The sequence below is a fragment of the Vigna radiata genome, chromosome 8 (assembly GCF_000741045.1).
Source record: "Vigna radiata var. radiata cultivar VC1973A chromosome 8, Vradiata_ver6, whole genome shotgun sequence".
Taxonomy (NCBI): Eukaryota; Viridiplantae; Streptophyta; class Magnoliopsida; order Fabales; family Fabaceae; genus Vigna; species Vigna radiata.
In genome coordinates this window covers 37,108,038-37,125,027 of record NC_028358.1, presented here as the reverse complement: position 1 = coordinate 37,125,027, position 16,990 = coordinate 37,108,038, and the positions used below count along the sequence as shown (strand labels likewise).

The 16,990-nt window shown below is 26.6% G+C and overlaps 1 protein-coding gene across 1 annotated transcript; it reads left to right on the top strand.

The window, feature by feature from the left end:
* The first annotated feature begins 6,461 nt into the window (after positions 1-6,461).
* LOC106770765 (V-type proton ATPase subunit c''2) lies at positions 6,462-9,558 on the top strand. Its single transcript, XM_022785412.1, is given in 4 exon segments — positions 6,462-7,027; positions 7,117-7,194; positions 8,806-8,978; positions 9,091-9,558. Coding segments are annotated over 4 exon segments (528 nt in total). The 5' UTR covers positions 6,462-6,902; the 3' UTR covers positions 9,243-9,558.
* The last annotated feature ends 7,432 nt before the right edge of the window (positions 9,559-16,990 follow it).

Below are 16,990 nucleotides of genomic sequence, written 5' to 3'. Positions count from 1 at the left end.
TCTACTTTTTTTCACTAGTATTTCCTATGTTAGATTTACCTTTTTATAATTAAATAATAATTAATTAAGAGTTTTTTATCCTTACAAATTTATCCCAACTTGATGTTGATCATATATTATATAAGCCATTATTCTACAAAATATGCAGACATACATATACTTATTTGCTAAATTAAATCCACGTTTTTTTTATCATAGGAGACAGAAATGAGAAGATATTAAGAGAATAAGAAAAACAAATTAATTACAAAAATAGGTAAGTTGTAAAGAACTTAGACAAGGTTGTGTCCTTCTGCACGACTTCATCCTGAAACAGTGGTTAGAGATAAAATCGTGTATCTCAAAAACGATTTTAGAACATGATAATCGATTATCAAACCATTTTCAATAAAAAAATTAACAAAAGTTAAAGTTGTAGAGATTAACGATTTCCTTTTTAAGTCGTACACTCCTAACATTTTTACTTTTTTTTATATTTTAATTTTTTCATTAATTAAAATCACTTATAATTTGTAAATAATATTTTATAAAAGTTGAAGTTATAGGGCTTAACGACTTCTCTTATTGAAGTCGTGCAGCCCTAACATTTTTTTTTAAATTTAATTCTTTTATTAATTAAAATTATTTATAATTTGTAAATAATATTTTTAAATATATTTAAAATAATTAAAATTATATCTAATTAATAATTAAATTTTTAATATTATTAAATAAATTTTATGATATTAATTATTTTTGTAGTTAAATTAATTTTTTTTTTATAAAATAATTTTAATTTTATAATTTATAACTATAATTTTTGTAATTATGTAATTAACCATTGAAAAAAAAATTATATTTCATTATAATTTATTTTTTTGAATTTTTATTTTATAGAATATTTTTTACAAATTATAATTAATTAATAAATTTTTTTCATTATAAACTATTTAATTAATAAAAATACTAAATATAATTTGAATTAATAAAAAAACAAAATAATTAAAATTGTAGGGGTTGACGACTTGTGTGTTTTTAATATTATTAAATAAATAAAATTTATGATTTTAATTATTTATGCAATTAAATTATTTTTTTTATAAAATGATTTTAATTAAATAATTTATAACTATAATTATTGTAATTATGTAATTAAAAATTGAAAAAAATTATATTTCATTATAAATTTATTGTTGAAAAAAATTATAATTAATAAATTAAAGTTTTTTATAATTAATAAATTTATTATATTGTAATTACTTTTGGATAGCGTCAAGTTTAGCGAGATCCTTTTGGGTAGACTAAGCATAGGCTATAAACTTCTCATAAACAAAAATGCATAAATTTATTTTATTTCATTATAATAAATTTACTTATAATAAATTTCATTTACTTAAATTTTTTACTTAAATTAAATTTATTGAAATATAAGTAAATTTATTATATTGATAATTCATTATAAATTAAATTTAATAAAAACTTATTATAAGTAAATTTATTATAATGAAATATAAGTAAATTTATTTTGTTTAATATAATAACTTTCATTAAATTAATTATAATAAAAAATAATTTATAGCGAAATATAATAGTTTATACAATCACAATATTTATGGTTAGAAATTATTTAATTGAAATATTTTTTATAAAAATTTAATTTAATTACAAATATAATTAAAACCATAAAATTTGTTTGTTTAATAATATTAAAAAAATTTAATTATTGATCATGTATAATTTAAAATGTTTTATATGCATTTAAATATATTATTTAAAATTTATAAATCATTTAAAATAATAAAAAACCAAAAAAAAAATTAAAGTGTGAAGGTGTGCACGACTTTAACTAAAGAAGTCGTCAGGACGTTTTCAAATTTTAAATTTTTTATTATTTTAAATAGTTTATAATAAAGAAATTGTTATTAATTAAGTATAATTCAAAAAGAAATATAATATAATAACTAAAATTTAAAAAATAAATCATAATGAAATATAATTTTTAAATATTGATTGGATACGATTTATATTATTTTAAATATATTTAAAAATACTATTTACTTATTATAAATCATTTTAATTAAAAAAATTAAAAATTAATAAAGGTAAAAGTGTGTGTGGGATGTATGACTTCTCATATTAAAGTTGTCAATCTCTTTACCATCTCAATAATTTTATTAATTTTTAATGAAAAAAATGTGATAATTAACTACAGTGTTTAACAATCCATTACAACAATATTAAGTTATTTTTAAATCCACGACTTCAATACTGGTCCAACAAAATAAAATTGTATAGTAAACACAACTTTTAATTTTTTATTAAAAGTTGTTTAGACTCCACAACTTTCTTTTGTCCCAAAATTTGTTTCATAAAAACCAAATCCATAACTTTTAAAGAACTTCTTCATTTCCTTTAAATAAGAAGTAAAATGGTATATATATGAAATATAGTTTTCTTTTATATATTTTATTAATTGTAAATATGTACAATTTCATTTATTTATTATCTACTGTGGTTGATTCAGTGGTAACTTTTTTCACAATCACTTAAATTCAAACTTTATCATTGCTTTGACTCTGGGTTTAAATATATATTTTTCACTTTTCTGCATCTTAAATTTTTAAATGTGCTTTTTATGTTGTGTAAAGAAGAAAAGGAAAAATAATTAATATTACACAAAATTTTATGTATTTTTTAATGAGTTGTACTTAAATATCACACACACACACGTGTGTATATATATATATATATATATATATATATATATATATATATATATATATATAAAATAAATTTTGTTTTTATAAATTAAATTTTTGTTTATCATATATTATAAAATAAATTATTACCATCAATCAAAATTACAATATAGAATTAATGTGTAGAAAATAAATTATAAACATATAATCAAATTACAATAGTTTTTAATAATAATACAATATTAAAAGTAATCACTGATTAAAAAAACAAAATATTCCTATTAAATATCAAATACATTACGATATAAAATTAGGTGATAAAAAGTCTACTTATATTAGTCTGACTTATTCTTTATTATCTGAATTATATTAATTAATATTTTTCATTTTTATTATTAAACTAATCATAATTAAGAATAAAGACTGAAAACATAACTAGAAAATGTTAGGGATTTGAAACTAACAAATATTTTTGTAAAAACAGATGGAGTTATATGCGTAAACATGTATTTTATTATTTCTTTTTTCATGTTTTTTGTTTTTAACCAAGTATATTTAATCCTCTCCTTTAACTTTTAAAATCGTTATTCATAATCAGACTTAACAATTTTAACATCAATATTTTTCAAACAAACTACACTGTGTCCATACAATAGTTAGAAAGAAAAAGCTAGGCAGTTGTGTGATTTTCATAATGTTTTGATCCTAGAATTTCTACGTTGTTTTTTTGTTTTTCTAGAAAAAATATTATTGAGGCAAATTTGTTCTGCTATATATCATGACAAAAATAGACAATGGATCGGCTACAACATCACTGGGCTGAAAGCCCAACTCTGGGTTTGTATCTTAAAACATAATAAAAGCATTACATCCAAAATTAATTATTTTCATGTTAACTAAGAATATTAGTTAAGTTTATTTGGTATTTTTTACTTTCATGAAAGTAATTTTCCCAAATCACTCCATTATATTTTGAAATTATAGTATTAATAAAAAATTGGAGAATTGAAATTTTTTTATATTTAATTAAACTATAATTTTTTCTTATATTTTATCTAGAATGATTTTCTTTCTGAAGTATTTTTTTCTTTTTTTAAATACTTTTGAAAACTACAAAAAATTAAGTCTTTTATTTAAGTACTTTCTCGGAAAAAGAATAAAATGCGAGACAGACTGTGAGTGAAATAAGAGTGTTTAGCAAAAATAGGAAAAAAATAAGGATACTATATTATTTTAAATATGAAAAAAGAGACTGTGTACTCTAAGATATAGATGTGAAATAATATGGCTATTGCTTCCTGTATCATATCAAATTTATCTCATAACCCAATCATTCCAAATTTCATTCTTGAAATGAAACACATTAAAAAATTTGTTTTTTTTTTTCTAAAAGAGAATCATCTCACTCCTCTTATTGAAATAATTTTCTGTTAAAGAATGAGATTGATTTGATATAAAATAAGTATTGATCCTTGAGAAGTCTTATATTGTCTCTGCCTCCATTTTTATGTCTTTTGTGCAAATTCATCTCAGCTACTTTTAAGTTGAAATCTTGTGATCAAAGGAAGCCAAAATTGGATGTTTAACTTTTCCAGGATAAAAAATACAGGTTTTATCTGTGCATTCATTCTTTTTTATATAAAGATTAAACTTTATATGTTGAAGGGTTCCTTGATGTAGGAGTGTAAGACATAAGGGAACATATTTATTTAAAAGAAACATTGCAAAAATAAATTCTTTCATGAAAATATTCTTAGTTTAAGAACAATGAACCCTAAGGCAGTTCATTAAACTAAGCGATTAACCTTTTTTTTTTTTTATCATCAACTGGAGTTTTTACAGTACCAAATCTTGAAATATTATTATCTATATACAAAAGTAATTTACCAGTGTTTTTTTCAAAGTGATAAGTGACGATAAATATGGTTTTGCAACTTCACCTCAAAATGGCAATAATTGAATGAATCCATGTAAGTGAAAAAGAAGTAAAGTAAGAAATTGCATAAAGAATGAACAATAGAGTGCTGGTCTGATAGATAAACGAGGCCAAATACATACTTCTTAATAATACGTTACAAGTTGCGATAGCAACTGTGTCAATGAAGATCCAAAATCACCTTTTTGATGCCAGCAATAAACCATTGCCGATCTTGATAACAGAAGCCTTCTAGAAGACTGGTATTCTTCGTTTGACACCAAGAATGCCATTTTAGAACCCACTAAAATAGTTATTAAGAAAATTAGGGTGTCAAAATAGCATCATCCTATAACTAATCACTTGAAAATTGAAATCTGGTTCCTTAGTGACACTGTTTTCATTACATGGAGAAAGAATCTATAGAGATATTTCAAAAGATATGGATCCTTTCATACTGTGCTCTCTAAATCACCAAAATCCTCTGAACGGCAGCTTCCTCATGCACCCCTATCCGTAACCAATTTTATATGAAATAAGAGAATATTGAATTTTATGATTCTCACCTTATATATATATATATATATATATATATATATATATATATATATATATATATATATATATAACTTTTCTAATCAATATTTTTTTAGGGTTAAATATGTTTTTAGTCCCTGTACTTTGGGACAATTTTGGTTTTATTCCCTCTTTCAAACTAAGGTACAATTTAGTCCTTCAACTTTAGAAAACTCTCTGGTTTTAGTCATTTTTATCAAATTTTTTTAACTTTATTTGTTGTTTCAAACGCGTTTCTCAGTTAACATTAAAGCAAAAATGTGTCAAACAGTGTAAACAATCCAAATGTTAACATTGACTTATCCATAATGCTCATACTTTCAACATTCATAAAAGCGATCTTTACATCCATATAGTCATTCGAAATAGCAAGTCTTTTCTACCTTACAAACCTTTTTAATATTGCTTTTTGTGGTTCCTCTATCAAATTTTCATTTGTGATTATGTTCATTTTGTGGGATTGGAACATTAACTTGTTGTATATGCATGTTGTGTGATAGTGATACAACAAGAGAGATAACAACTTGAGAAGAGACATTAGGTATAGAAACACTACCGGTATCCTCTTGAATGTCCACTGTTCGTGATTCTTCACTCTTACTGAATTGTCCATTTTGAATGAATCGGGTATTACTAAACTTAACTATTCTTATACTATGGTTAAGACAGTAAAACTTGTATCATTTTGATTTTTCAGGATAACCGATGAAGTAACCATTAATAGTTACTACATCAAGCTTTTTTTCATTTAGATTGTATAATCTTACCTCTACTAGACAACCTAAAACATGAAGATGTCTTAAACTTGTTTCCTTCCTGTCCATATTTCATAAGGAGTTTTCATAAATGGTCTACCCAAAATGAGAGGTACCTCAATGTTGTCTTCCATATTAAAAATGACAAAATCCACTAGATAAGTGAATTTGTCTATATGTACATCTTCAATCACCCCATAAAGACATTTAATGGATTGATCTATGTTGTAATTTGAGATAATATCTTTAGAATCATCCTAATTAGAGGAAATAGATATATAATCTTTTTTTTATTTTATTTCTTATAGATTTCCTAGTTTCTCTATTTCCCTTTTTAAGAGAATTAGATTATTACAAATAGAGGGTATCACAATGTATTTTTTATTTGGTTTTACAAATAGAGGCAACTTACAGGGATTTCTTATGGGTTATGCTACCGAAAAGCAAATGTATTTTGGTGATATGAGTAGCCAAATCAATTCCTTTAAATTATCCTTCAACTGTATAGCCTCATACCTATACAGTCTCCAAATCCCTCTCATCCCGGTGTATGTTCGATTCGTCCATGTACCCCTTCCACTAGAAGCCTGCCAGGAGCCGCTCCTTGTCTGTGCCTCTTGAACCGGCGATCACTCCCCGCCCTCTGAGTGCCCGGGCGTCACATGTCCACCAGCTTCCGCTTGGTTCGTCCTGAACCACACTGTACTGAGAGAGGCTAGGCTCTGATACCATTTGTAACGCTTCGGCAACTTACAGAGACGACCGACTGCCTCCACACGTAAACACGAGATATTCCACCATGCTTTGTCCTCACTCAACACACGAGACCATTGAGGCTTTTCAGATTCAACAATTCAATATTATCTAAACGACACACTGCGTTTCGTCCCTTCCATTTTGGCTCCGTGGTTAATCGAACAACTCAGAGATCCAGTCACAAACATTAATCGATTCCCTTCCGTTATCAACACGTTCACAATGTCTGAGACGATTGTGGCACATTCGAGTTCTTGGAGCAGGGCACTTGTCGCGATCCCGCCCTACACCTTCTCCGCCATCAGTATCGCGGTCGCAATCGGCGTCTCCGTCCTCGGCGCCGCCTGGTAAGCCTTCGATATCCGTTTTTCAATTTTCGTTTCCGCTTCCGTTTACATTGTTCTCAGTTCTGGAATCGCTTCGCCCACGCTTGCAGGGGGATTTACATCACCGGTAGTAGCTTGATCGGCGCTGCAATCAAGGCTCCTCGAATCACTTCCAAAAATCTCATTAGGTAAAACTAATTGCAATTTGTTTGCACCGTTTTTTTTAGTTTATGCATTTAATTGGACTACATATATTTAATTTAGGTGTTTCCTTTTTTTTTTTTACAGTAATTTTTTGTACTGAATTAGGTTGATGAGAAATTTTACGGTAGTGGAAGTCCATGTTTCTGTTGATTTTACCATGATTTCTCTAGTTCTAGGTTAGATTCGTTCGTTTAGATTAGGAGATTACATTTCTTAGCTTTGCTTCGGTTAAGGATTTGAAGTTGGATTGTAGCAGCTCTGTGTTAGAGTTTACAAATTATAACTGCACAGTGGCGGTTCGCAGCTTTCACACACAAAAAAACAGTGGTCGACAAAGGGTTTATTTTTTTAATATTTGTTTTAAAGAAAATTTGGGAGGTGCAGGACGATACTAGAGAGGTGCAGGGAGAATGCCTCAAAGAAAATTGTTGTGATAAAATGAAGTCTTTGATGTTGAGGAATCAGTCAAGAATTCCTTTTCTGTCAGTGACTTCTTCTGGATCTTTATTCAACGATGTTACTTTATTGGTGGCTTAATGCTTATTTCTGTGGCAAATAGCTATTTACTGGTAGTAAAATTGTGACAAATTTAGTTTTGAGTATGAGGTGATTTTACTGGCTAGGGAATTAGTCTTCCCCCACATAATAAGCAGTGATAATCTTTCTTCATCATTGGGAGTAAGGGATCGTATGGTCTGAAGCCTAATGGGTTATTGAATAACTATCTAATACATGAAAAAAAAATGAAAGATATAGAGAGCTTCTTGCACTGAATTTTATTCTCCATTTCAACCTCCGTCTATTTTTTTTTTTCAGAGGTCAGATGCAAAAGCTGAAAGATTAATACTGATATTTTAATTTCAAATAAAGGAGAATGCTTTGAAGTTTATTTTTTCTTGACAAGGTAAGAATTCTAATGTGCATATTATGCCTGGTTTTTTGGCTAGAGAGATTGCTTGTACCTTTTTCAAGTCCATCTGGAATAAACACTCTAACTGCTCAACTTCAATACTTCAATATTGTCGATTTTGGTCGAGCATGGTTTACCACTAACTGGCATTGAAGTTGGAGTGGTAATTATTTATTTTTCTATGTCAACTTTGTTCACAGTCTCACTGGACCTCCGTTTGTGTGCTTTGTTTATTCTTGGGATTATTATGCCGGCTCAAGTAAGGCTCTCAAAAGTTAGTTTGCCTGGGAAGACAATTACGGTTGAGCTCAATATCTTTTCTTTCAGCTTTTAGTTCTTTTTTCTCTCAATTATGTAGAGATTTTAGTTTTATTAGCTTTATCAATAAGATTTTTTATTATAAGCTATGTTGAATACATAATAAACTAATTCGTACTCAATCATTTAATAATGATTGATTGACCCAACTTACAGTGTAAAATAAGTTGTTAGACCCTGTTTTAATGTGAATATAAAAAAATTCATTCTTAACTCAAAGATTGTTCTATTTGAATACTATGAATGCTAATGTTCCGTTTTGCATGTAGTTTCTGCATAATAGTATCCCAGTATGGCTGATATAGTTTCAAATATGAACATTTGTGCCATCTTGTCATTGTGGTTCGAGATGTTTGTTGTATTTCAGTGTATTCTTCTGAGAAGCTGTTGCTATATATGGTGTTATTGTGACTATTATTCTTCAAACAAAATTAGAAAGCGTTCCAGCAGCAAATATCTACGACCCAGAGTCTCTTAGGGCTGGATATGCAATCTTTGCTTCCGGATTAATATTGGGCTTCGCAAATCTTGTTTGTGGGTGTATTCTTTGTTATCCTACCTCTCATTTTTTTTTTTTCAGGAAACTCTCCCGATGAGTGCAGGGGGACCTTTTCCATACTGTTGTGACATTCAATTTTTCCCCCTCTGGCAGGTTGTGTGTTAATTGGAAGCAGCTGAGCATTATCTGATGCTCAGAATTCCTCGCTCTTCGTGAAGATTCTTGTGATTGAGATCTTTGGTAGCGCGCTTGGGCTATTTGGAGTGATTGTTGGAATTATTATGTCAGCACAAACAATATGGTAAACCAAAGTTTAGTTTCCACTTTATCAGAATATGGTGTGGGAATGCAATTACGGGAGAGTGCAATATATCTTCTGTACTGTCCGGGATTAAAATTTTCTGTTTCCTGTTGATAGGAATGTAAAATCCAGCGTAATAGTTTATCTTCATTACAACTGTAGGCTACAAATGTATCGTCAGATATGTCAGTCTGTTTGTTGAATTTCAATATTTTTGAAAGAAAATTGAATTTATTTGGGTCTGTGAATAAAGTTAACCGTTTTGTTGAAACGCGGGATCGTTATTTGGGTTAAAATAAGCTGTTGATCGTTATTTGGGTTAAAATAAGCTGTTTCTTCCTTGATCTTGTCATGTTTCTTCTTTTACCCATCGTTTGTGAATTTCCAGATTTTTTTTCCGGAAATATTTTTCTGTAAAAACTAACCACCTCTATCCTGGATCGAAATATTCATGTTAAAATTGGGATTAAAATGTATTTGTGATTGGGGTAGGATTATGAATGTTGGGTAATATAAAAGTAGAAATATTTGTTAAGGTTAGATAGTCAACCGTTGGTCCCATAATTAATTTGATATAATTTCCATTAATTAATAATTGATGTCCTACTCTTCTAGTAATTCTTCTTCTCGAACATATTTTTTGTATTAGACAGTAATTTTTTAAATCATGTCTTACAGTGAAATTGTGATTCGGAGTGGTGATTGTCTGAATAATATTTTGATTTAACATCCATTGTCAATTTGAAATATTAGGGTGAAACTAATTTAGGATAACAAAACGGAGAAACAGCTCGGTTTCAAGCGACTAAAAATGTTTAGTAACACGTCATATTATGATTGAACATATTTTCTGTTACAAGAATAATTTTTTTCATTAACTCCGCCTAAAAATGTTTAGTAACATGTCGTATTATGATTGAACACTGAATGCAAACTGGTTTAAGTTTGAAAAATAATGATGAAACAAGTTGACACAAAAGCATGATAACTTGGCATTGCAAGGGGCGTGCCTCTCTGGAAGAAAACATCAAAAGTGGTTTTCGTTTTGATGGAGTAATTATTCTCCTGATGAGTACCATAAAGATTTCAATATTACAACAGACTGATACAGTAGTATGGAGAAACTAAAGTAGTATGGAGAAACTGATTCGTCTTTCCAATAGAGATAAAACTCACACGACAAATACGTTTGGTTGGTGTGCACTAAGGGGGAGTGACATGAAAAATTTTGTTCTTCCCCACCTTAGTGAAATGGAGAGAGCAATTATCCTCTTTGTCCATGAAAAATGAATGAATAAGTCATGAAAAATGAATGAATAAATGCAAATTAAAAGTTGTATGAAAATATTAGATGAGATTATATATATATATATATATATATATATATATATATATATATATATATATATATATATATATATATATATATATATTTGATGTTAAAACAACTTGGTTATTTGAAGATATATAGGTTCTTTTTAGAAAGCAATTATATAAAAGGTAAATATTTATACATTAAAACTTTAGTGATTTTGTGTGCCACATGTTGGGTATCTCCTACCTAATTAATTTAGTTATAATTTGATTTTATTGGTTTTAATGAAAACAAACTATAATTCTAATTTTAAAAAGTGTACATAAAAATATATAATTATTATATTTGTATTTCAGTAAAACCATTTTTATACTAGTTATTTAAATATAAGGGTTAAATATGTTTTTAGTCTCTATACTTTGAGGCGATTTTGGTTTTAGTCCATTTTCAAACTATGGTACAATTTAGTCCTTCAACTTTAGAAAACTCTGGTTTTAGTCCTTTTTACCAAATTTTGTTAACTTTATTTGTTGTTTCAAGAAAAAAAAAACACCTAAAACATTGAAAGGCTTCAACAGATATGGGACATCCTTTGAGCCTTCAACGGATCTTGAGACCCCTCCACTAATATCAAGATCTATTGAAGGCTCAACGAATGTCCCATATCCGTTGTAGCCTTTCGCGTTTCTCTTCTTCTTCATTTAACACATAACATAGGCGTATATAGAATCACTAACCTGGATCAGAGACAACAACAGAAGAAGCACCAAACTCCACAACATCACGAACCTACCATGAATCAAGCAGCACCCACCATCAACTAAGCACCAGCACGAATCAAGCAAAGGAGAAGAGAACCTTGACAGAAATAGGAAATTAGAGAAAGAGGAAGATGAGAAAATGGGGAAAGAGAAAGTCGATAATAAGAGAGGAAGAGAGAAAGCAAGAGTCTTGGGTGGGGTGAGGTGTGCGGCTGAGTGAATAAGAGAGTAAAAAAATTAGGGTTTTAAAAAAAAGTTAAAAAAGGTAAAAGATAAAAGTAATAAAAGGCATTTTTGAAATTAAAAAAAAAAAATCGGGAAGATGTAAGGAACATTTTGTGGTGGTTGAGGGAATAATGCTCACAAAAAAATATTTAGGTTTGTTTACTCCCTCTACCACCACACATTGCTCCCTACATATCTCTAATTGTTTTTTAATTCCAAAAATATCAGTTTTACTTTTACCTTTTACCTTTTATAACTTTTCTTAAAACCTTAATTTTTTACTCTCTTATTCACTCATTCGCACACCACACCCCCACCCCCACACTCTTACTTTCTCTCTTATTCTCCTCTTCCTCTTTCTCCAATTTCCCATCTTCCTCTATCCCAAACTTTCCATTTTCATCAAGGTTCTTTGTAACATGTGTTGTGTGTGTGTTGGGTGTTGTTATGTGTCTCTGTTCTATGTTAAATGAAGAAAAAGAAAAACGTGAAAGGCGACAACAGAAATAGGGTATCCTTAGAACACTTAAATAGATCTCGAAATATGTCCACGGATATTGAAATCTGTTTATCCTTCAACAAATGTCGATATCTATCGACGAATTCTAAAATCTATTTGTTCTACGGATATCCTATATCCGTTCAAGGGTACTGAACTATGTATTCACACATAAGAATCTTCTACTTAGCACCACTACTAGACCTCCTTCGACCACTATAATACCAAGTTAGGAGGGAGAAGAAGCAAGAGAAATCTAATTTCTCATGAAAGTGCTTGGATGTGGGGGTGCATTATTATAGTGGGTGAATGTTGGTGAAAGTAAATACAAATTAAATATTTTACAGAGATAAAAGAGAAATGAAGAGATGTAGAGAGCGGGGTGTGTGGTGGTGGAGGAAGTAGCACTTTTGTCATAAAGAATGACATTCCAAATTCCAAAATAAGTATAAATGAGTAGTGGGCCTTAACCGGGCTTTGTTATTCGCATTCCTATTTTATCTTCATTTTTTTTTTCTCATTTCATTTCTTTCTATCCTTTATTTTCTTTACTGGTGGTGAATGCTTTTTTTTTACTGGCAGATAGTGTCAGCAATTGTTCTAGTTGTTGCCAAAGTGAAACCATTGAAATAAAAAAGAAATGATAAAAAAATAAAAATATATTAACAATAAAGTAAATAAAAATAAAAATAGCAAAAGTGAGTAAATAATAATAATAATAAAAGGTAGACTAATAAAAATGTAATATATATATATATATATATATACATGTGTGTGTATGTATGTATAAATTAAAGAAGATTATATATAAATATGAGAGGGAACAATATTTTTTTATTTTTTTTTCTATTTTAATTGTCCAAATTGAATTACATTTCAAATGTAAAATAAAATAAGAAAAGGACACATAAGATGAGGGAGAAAGGATGGTGACGTATAAAAAATAAATAAATTAAATTATTATTTTTATTTATTATTTTACATTTTTATATTTTTATAGTTTATATTTTTTTAATAATTCTGAAAATAATAAAATATTGATTTTTTGGGAGTAACAGGAAAGATTCGTTTTCATAACTTTTATTCGTTTTGCTTTTTCTTTTAAAGAAACTAGAAGAATATAGGAGAGAAGATTTTTTTATTTTTTATTTTTATTTTAATTGTAACAACAAAAATTTATTTCATAAAAAATAAATTAAAATTAAGATTGAATAAATAAAAATAAAATAAAATAACATAGATGACGAACAAAAAAAGTAATAACGTAGATAAAATAAAACAAGAAAATTATAGAGACAAATTTATGACCTATGAAATAAAAAACATTTTTTAAAACAACTTTTTTGTTTTAACTACTCGCACAAACTTCGGATGTTTACAATTATAATACATCTTGAATCTTTCCTACGATTACCATACATCTTCAATTTTCCTAAATTTTTTTAATTTTTAACCAAATCAACAATTCCACGTTTGATTATCAATCATGCAATTGGTATATGAAAATTGTATTTCAAAGTTAATTAATAAATTACTTCAACTTCTTTTATTATACATATAATGCTAAATATTTTCTCATAATACCTTCGTCATTATCCTCCCCTTCAAACACTAAAACATATCCATAATTTAGTCGTTAAACAAACTCTATAGTATGTTATCAAAACTGTATGTCTAGAGACAAACTTCTGTTTACAATAATCCACCCATAATCCTTCTTTTACACATTCTCCTTCTTAGTAAGCACAATTGTTACACTTTTATAATAAATATTTTTAATGACTATTACTTTGAATATTATTTTTAGCAATTAAATTTATTTAGAAAGTTATAAAAATTATTCTCTTAACGTATGATTATTTTTTCACACAATTCATTTATTTGTTTAATCTGTTTTAAACTCAACACATTATATTACATTAAAGTACTCTGAAAAGAATAATAAAAATTCAAATTAATATATACAATTTTATGTTGTTTTTTATTATTTTAATTATAGTTGTTACTATTTTTTATAAAGTTAACCATTTTTTATATGTTATAAATATTTTTGAATTAACAAATATTAAATTATGCTCTAAAAAGTATCACATTAAAATAACACAATTTTACGAAAGAAAACTTAACCACATGTGAAGCTAACAAAAAAATTGTGATAAACAAAATTTATTAGCTCCCAATACTACTTCAACCTCTTTGCTATTGTCTCTCGAAACTAAGCCCAAAAAGTAAAGGAAGATTCAAGAAAAAAAGATACAAGGGTTTTGTGAAAGTTGGGAATTTCTCTATAAAATTATTAATCAGATAGCCAACAAATTTATCACGACAAAAAAGCTGTCAAAAAATTACTCTGTTAATATAATTTTAGCATATATTTAAGATTATTTTAATAATACTTTTTATGACTTTTATTTTATATTTTAAAAGTACAAGTTACCACATAAAATTAATTATTTTATTTTAATAAAAACAACTAAAAGATATTAGTTTTGAAACGTTGGCAATACTTATATTGGAAATAAAGTTGTTAGATAGTAAATAGTTATTTCACTTTAAAGTAACTTTTTTTTATAGTTAAAATCGGTACAAACTTGTAAATTCTTGATTTAGAACCACAAAACCTAAAATTAGTTCTTTAAATATTTTTTAGTGTTGTTCTTTCACTATAATTAATGTTTCCACTAGGTGATTGACTAATAAATATTTGCTATAAAAGTTTATTATAGAGACATAATTGTTATTCATATTGCCTCTGTCCTTATACATACTTTTTTAAAATCTGTTTCTAAAAAAAATTATATATATATATATATATATATATATATATATATATATATATATATATACACACACATTTTACCAAAAATATCTTTAAATAATTTATCACAAGTGCTATAAATAATATGATTACTTGATTGTCTATTTCTTAGAATTTGGGAAAATAAATATCTACAAATTCAATGGGAGATGATGAGTCTCGATAACTTTAAAGGTAATTTTAAACAAAATATATATAAATATAATTGACAAATTCAATGTTAGTTACTCGATTAGCAAACTATCTTAATATAAATAAATAAGTTTAAAAAAAATAAAATAACATTTAAAAAAGTACATTTAGTATAAAAGAAGCAGAAGGATGTAGTTTTGTCGTAAGTCAAAATTAGCATTAAATTTAGGCAATTTATGATGTATTAGACTCTCTCTCACTTCAATTCATATTTTAAAATTTTGAAAATAAAAAGTAAAAATGTTACTGCTGAACACTATCGATTAAATAAGTAGTTCCACTTCTTTTTCTTCGATTTTAAAGAAAGGATTTAACTTTAATCCATTGTCATAATTATTACAAAAGGGTTGACTTTGTAAATAATAATCATAGTCAAAGTCAAATTATCGTATCCTAAGTATAATTAGGAATGGGAAAAACTATTTGTTTAAACTTAACACAAGACCATAATCAGTTCTCTTTGCCAATATGCAGTATGCTTATATTGCTAACAAAATATCACCAATAAATTGTTGCCACTCTCATGGGTTAGTTTTTTCATTTTTTTTCTCTCTCTTTAACATACTACCAAACAATCAAGGCAACAACTTTCATATGAAGTTGGGTTTTTTTTCTACAAAAATAGACTTGAAAAAAAAATGAGATATAAATCAAATTTTTATAAGAGAGTGATATAACTTTTAATTCAAACTTTGTTTGAGTCTTTTTTATATCTTAAAATTTTATTTTTTTTTAATTTTTTACTTAATGTAAAATTTTCAATTTAAATATAGATTTTTAATATTGTATATAAGTTAATTAAAATAAAATAATTTTATTTTCAAATACAATTGTTTTTCATTCCAATATTTTGAATGATAGTTTTCATTCAAAGTTCTGCTAAGTGAAATTTGAATTATGTGTGTTCTTTTATTTTATTTTTAATTTTTAATAATTTTTTATAATAATAAATGTTTAATAAATTTTGAAGTGTTATTGAGATATCAAAATTTATAATCATGCCTAACACGAAACTATTTAAAAGTTTGAAAAGACTTATGTGAAAATTTGAAAAAACTTATCGAAAACTCACAAATACTCTTAGTATTCACATATAATTATTTTAGCATGATGTTTCGTACACGTGGCACAAAGCATTTGAAACCATCAAAATTACGATATATTAAATATGATAAATTCAAAAGTAATAAACTAATTAAAAATTTTAAATTCATATATTTGTTAAATATGGAATCTAAAAAACATTAAAAATTTTGGAAGTACTACGAGCATATTTTCTAATAGTTTTTGAATAATTTTTATAAAATTTATTGTTTCGATTATGAAATCAAGATCAGCGGATTATACTATCTAAGTTTTGAAAGTGTAAAAATATTTTTTTTTTATTATGATTTGTTTTAGAAAATATTCTTATCTCAAAATCCATAAAGATTAAACCGTTAGAGTAATTAATACATATTAAATATTATTACCAATCTTTTTATTTCAATCTTGTATCTAATATTTCAAAATAAGTTTGGAATTACTGACCTACTAATTATGATTCAATTGGTATTAATCATATTTTGTTTTAAGGTAATCTACATTAAATTTTAATCCTTCTGAAAGAAAGGTGATCCTTCAATTTGTAAAATCATCATAATTATGTTTGTGGAGTGATTGATCGTTTAGATCGTCTGTTCTAAAGTTGATTGAACAATATATCCATCATTAAAGGGTGTTTCATTCTCCACCTTCAAGCTTTCATCTTGCACTTCCAAAAATTATCATTTTAATCTTAATTAATATTATTTTAATATTTTCTCTTTCTTAGCACCCCTTTAATTTTTTTTCTTTCTTATTAAAGTCAACCTACACCTTTCTAATTTTTTTTCTCTTTTATTAAAGTCATCCTACATCATTTTAATAGATTTTAAAATCTATACAATTTTTATATAAATTT